The sequence below is a fragment of the Otolemur garnettii genome, unplaced genomic scaffold, assembly GCF_000181295.1.
Source record: "Otolemur garnettii isolate 467f Iridium unplaced genomic scaffold, OtoGar3 scaffold00108, whole genome shotgun sequence".
Classification (NCBI taxonomy): Eukaryota; Metazoa; Chordata; class Mammalia; order Primates; family Galagidae; genus Otolemur; species Otolemur garnettii.
The window spans coordinates 5,842,836-5,847,608 of record NW_003852503.1 but is presented as its reverse complement, the minus strand read 5'-3'; the positions used below and the strand labels follow the sequence as shown (position 1 = coordinate 5,847,608).

Here is a 4,773-nt window from a genome sequence, read left to right as displayed (position 1 = left end):
AGCTCACAGCAACCTCCAACTCCTGGGCTCAAGCGAGTCTCCTGCCTCAGCCTCCCAAGTAGCTGGGACCACAGGCGCCTGCCACAATGCCCAGCTATTTTTTGGTTGCAGCCGTGATTGTTGTTTGGCAGGTCCGGGCTGGATTTGAATCTGTCACCTTAGGTGTATGTGGCTGGCGCAATAGCCGGTTGAGCTACAGGCACCGAGCCAAGATACTCATTTCTATATGTCTATTCAGAAAACATACAAATCCCAAAATCAAATATTTTTTTTTTCTTTTCAGTTTTTGACTGTGGCTGGGTTTGAACCCACCACCTCTGGCATATGGGGCTGGCGCCTTACTCCTTTGAGCCACAAGCACCACCCCTAAATTTTTAAAAAAATGTTAGACAAGTGAAGTAGTGGGAATGAAGGAACAAAGAATCTATAACTGGTTGCAATCAATTAACTGTAAACACGACTGCTCCCATACTAGCCCTAAAACTATTTCCAAAGACCGAGCTTTGAGGTATGAGCAGGGAGAGTAAGTTCTTTGCAGTTTCAGATATTGAATCTAATTTCAGGAGTTAACCAGAGTTCCTTCTCAACTTTAGGAATCCTAAAAGTGGTGGTCGGATACACTGGACTGTATCCATAGTCTACACATGTGATATGGACAAAGAACACAAAGCAGAACTAGGGAGAAAACCAATGGGTGAAGGAAATACAGAACACTTACCAGTGCAAACAAGATTTCGGCATAAGCCATTTCGGAAATCATGAAATACACGATTTCGATGTTCCTAGGAAAAAACCAATACATTCTGTTTGATTAATACACATAGCCCCCCAATTTTCCATATCAGTTTTTCATATCCAGTCAGTTCTTTATGCCCCATATCTGTTTACACAAATGCTCTATGACATTTAGATTCTTTAAAACCAAGTATGAGTTAGTTAAATTCTTAATCTATAGAAACTTTTCTTATGGCATTTCACAATGTTGTACCTGGAAAAAAAAGTTGTCATATTATAGATTTGAATTGTTTTCTATTAAATCAGATTCTGAAATTTAGAGATTGTATCCTTTACTGAAGGTGAACAGTAAAGAAAAGACTATCAGCTTACAGATCAGGTAGAGAAGTTAAAAGTCTAGCAGTGCTGTTTAACAGAAACTTCTCTAACAAAGGAAATATTCTTTATCTGTACTTCTAATACAGTAGCCAGTCCCAACAGGTGGCTGAGCACTTGAAATGTGACTATGATTAAAGAACTGAATTTTTCTTTTTGCGACAGAGCCTCAAGCTGTCCCCCTGGGTAGAGTGCCCTGGCATCACAGCTCACAGCAACCTCCAACTCCTGGGCTCAAGCAAGTCTCCTGCCTCCACCTCCCAAGTAGCTGGGACCACAGGCGTACACCACAAAGCTGGCTATTTTTTGGTTGCAGCCGTCATTGTTGTTTTGGTGGGCCTGGGCTGGATTCGAACCTGCCACCTTAGGTGTATGTGGCTGGTGCCTTAGCCACTTGAGCCACAGGTGCCAAGCCAAGAACTGAATTTTTCATTTGATTTCATTTTAAGTACTTTATTTATTTATTTTTGTTTGAGACAGAGCCTCAAGCTGTCCCCCTGGGTGAGTGCCGTGGCATCACAGCTCACAGCAACCTCCAACTCCTGGGCTCAAGTGAGTCTTCTGCCTGAGCCTCCCAAGTAGCTGGGACCATAGGCACCCGCCACAATGCCTGGCTATTTTTTATGGTTGCAGCCATCATTATTGTTTGGCGGGACTGGGCTGGATTCGAACCCACCACCTTAGGTGTATATGGCTGGTGCCTTAGCCACTTGAGCCACAGGTACTGAGCCCATTTTAAGTACTTTAATATAATGTGGTTATTGTATTAAATAGCACAGATTGAGAGATTACCTAGGAAAGGTAAGGAAGAATAAAATCTCACTTTTGTTATCATGTTTGACAGCTTACAAACTACTCATTCATATATTATCTCAATCTTCCTATCAACTTTATGAAGTATGAGTATGTATGATTATCCCTATTTTACTGTTAGAAAATGAAACCTCAGAGAGGTCTATACTTGAAGGTCCTCTGGCTACTAAGGAAGAGTTTATTTTTTTGAGCCACAATCTCACTGTATGGCTCTCAGTAGAGTACTATGGCATCACAGCTCACAGCAACCTCAAATTTTTGGGTTTAGGCCAGCAGTTCTCAACCCATGGGTCACGACCCATAGGAACTATATTAAAGGGCCACAGCATTAGGAAGGTTGAGAACCACTGGATTAGGTGAATTCTCTTGCCTTAGCCTCCCAAGCCCAGCTATTTTTTTTGTTGTTGTTGCAGTTGTCATTGTTGTTAGCAGAGCCTGGCTGGGTTCAAACCCATCAAGCCCTGGTGTATGTGGCCAAAGCCCTAACCACTGAGCAATGGGCACTAAGCTGAAGGGTTTTTTTTTTAGAGATGTGTCTTACTTTATTGCCCTTGGTAGAGTGCCATGTTGTCACAGCTCACAGCAACCTCCAATTCCTGGGCTTAGGTGATATTCTTGCTTCAGACTCCCAAGTAGCTGGGACTACAGGTGCCCGCCACAACAGCTGGCTATTTTTTGTTGCAGTTTTGGCTGGGGCCAGGTTCAAACCCGCTACCCTCGGTATATGGGGCCAGCACCCTCCCTGCTAGGCCACAGGTGCCGCTCCAGCCGAAGAGTTTATTCTTAAACTTAGGACATTCAGAGGCACATTAAAACAAAATCCAAGAAATCCTAGGAAACATACTTTTTGTCACAACTGTGAAAGTTCTGGTTTTATACTTACCTGCCTCATTTTAGCATGAATATAGAAGCAAGAATAACCCAGTTGAGAAATCTTCTTGGCTAGCAATTCAACTCGCTGAGAGGAGTTACAGAAAATGATCGACTGGTTTATCTGAAGCTGAGCACAGAAAAAATAGGTATGGGAAAAAAACAAACAACCTTCATTTAGTTTGCCAAATCTTGAAAAAATACAGAGCAAACAAGAAATGTTAACATGGCCTAAAACTCAGAATCTGATGATATGAGAGATGGCAAGTTGTAAAAACTGTAATTTTTTTAATTTAATAGTTGCAGATAGTAATTTACAAGTTTTATTGTACAAGAGTACATTCTGTGAGGGATATACAACTGCCAAGGGTAAAATACAATCAATTTTCATTATTCAAAGTAGTTGGGTCCTCACAAAGTCATTGCAAATAATAAACTAGCAAATACAGAACTCCAAGGGAAAATACAAGGTTAGGCTACTATTAGCCTCTGATTACAACTTCTGCATCAACAGATCAATGCAAAACCTTCTTTTACATGTTTCAGTTTAAGAATAGCTTATTTAATATATTCAGAGTCCACTATAACTCATGCCTGTACAAAACTTATGTAATACACATTTTCTCTGTAAGAAACAGCAGTTTTTTTTTTGGTTGTTGTTGTTTTTGAGACAGAGCCTCAAGTTGCCCCCCCTGGGTACAGTACCATGGCATCATGGCATCACAGCTCACAGCAACCTCCAACTCCTGGGCTCAAGCGAGTCTCCTGCCTCAGCCTCCCAATTACCTGGGAACACAGGCGCCTGCCACAACGCCTGGCTATTTTTTATGGTTGCAGCCATCATTATTGTTTGGTGGGACTGAGCTGGATTCGAACCCACCACCTTAGGTGTATGTGGCTGGTGCTTTAGCCACTTGAGCCACAGGTGCCGAGCCAGAAACAGCAGTTTTTTAAAGCAACAGACTTTTGTCTATTTACCTACCTATTTTTGAGACAGTCTCACTCTATTGCCCTGGGTAAAGTAGCTCACAGCAACCTCAAACTCTCGGGCTCAGGCAAACTTCTTGCCTTAGCTTCCCAAGTACCTGGCACTACAAGTGTCTGCCAAAAAACCTGGCTAGTTTTTCTAATTTTACTAGAAACAAGGTCTCACTCTTGCTCAGGCTGGTATCAAACTCTCCTGAGCTCAGGTCATCCACCGGCCTCAGCCTCCCAAAGTGTTAGGATTATAAAGCATAAGCAATCATGCCTGGCTATACATCAGCATCCTTGTGTATAGGACCAACAGGCAGCACTATGTGTAAGGATCAATTTATAGTTAAGACATCAACAAAAAGCACACAAACTTCAAAGACATGGCAGACTGTGAAAACCACACTTGTTCACAGTATAAGACAGTGCCGCATTCTTCAACCTCAATTGGGAATGTGCGTATCATTCTTCAACGCTCTGCAAATGTCCATGTATGGCTATGAAAGTGCCTGGAGTACTGATTTTGGGGTACAAATAAATTCTAGTGACTAGGCAAATTCACAAATTTACAGAATCTGTGATTAGTAAGGATCAATGCTGATTAACGTCAAAGTACTTCAGAAAAAAAGTTAAAAGTCCCTATTATTTGTCAACTATATAGTACTGCCCTCAGATCATCAACTAAAACTGCCTTAATAGAAAACTCTCAGAACATTTTTTACAGTAAAAATGGTGTGGGAATTGATGATGTCTATTTTGCTGGGATTAAGTGACAGACAGTATTTAGTATCATAAGCTTATTGCTTCTTACCCTGGAGAAAAGTGTGTTGAGGCAGTGTACTTTTTGGCGCTCAGTTACATATGCGTAGTACTGGGTTACTCCCTTCAGAGTTAGTTCCTCCATCAGGTTAATCTCATAGGGTTTCTGCAAGTGGGAATTCTGAAAAATAGAATCAAGTCTCATACTTAAATGAAAGCAGTGTTTTACCACTTTTTTTTTTTTTTTTT

The 4,773-nt window shown here is 41.4% G+C and overlaps 1 protein-coding gene across 5 annotated transcripts in view; it reads right to left on the bottom strand.

Moving 5' to 3' along the window:
* DDX6 (DEAD-box helicase 6) overlaps nt 1-4,773 on the bottom strand; it is a 37,661-nt gene that overhangs the window by 8,991 nt on the left and 23,897 nt on the right. For all 5 annotated transcript variants that reach the window (XM_023517316.1, XM_003796840.1, XM_023517314.1 and 2 more), the window contains exons 9-11: nt 4,577-4,705; nt 2,807-2,923; nt 719-782 (exon numbers count right to left, since the gene is read on the bottom strand). In XM_023517316.1, the coding sequence (XP_023373084.1) occupies nt 719-782; nt 2,807-2,923; nt 4,577-4,705 (310 nt within the window). The remainder of the gene's footprint in view (nt 1-718; nt 783-2,806; nt 2,924-4,576; nt 4,706-4,773) is intronic.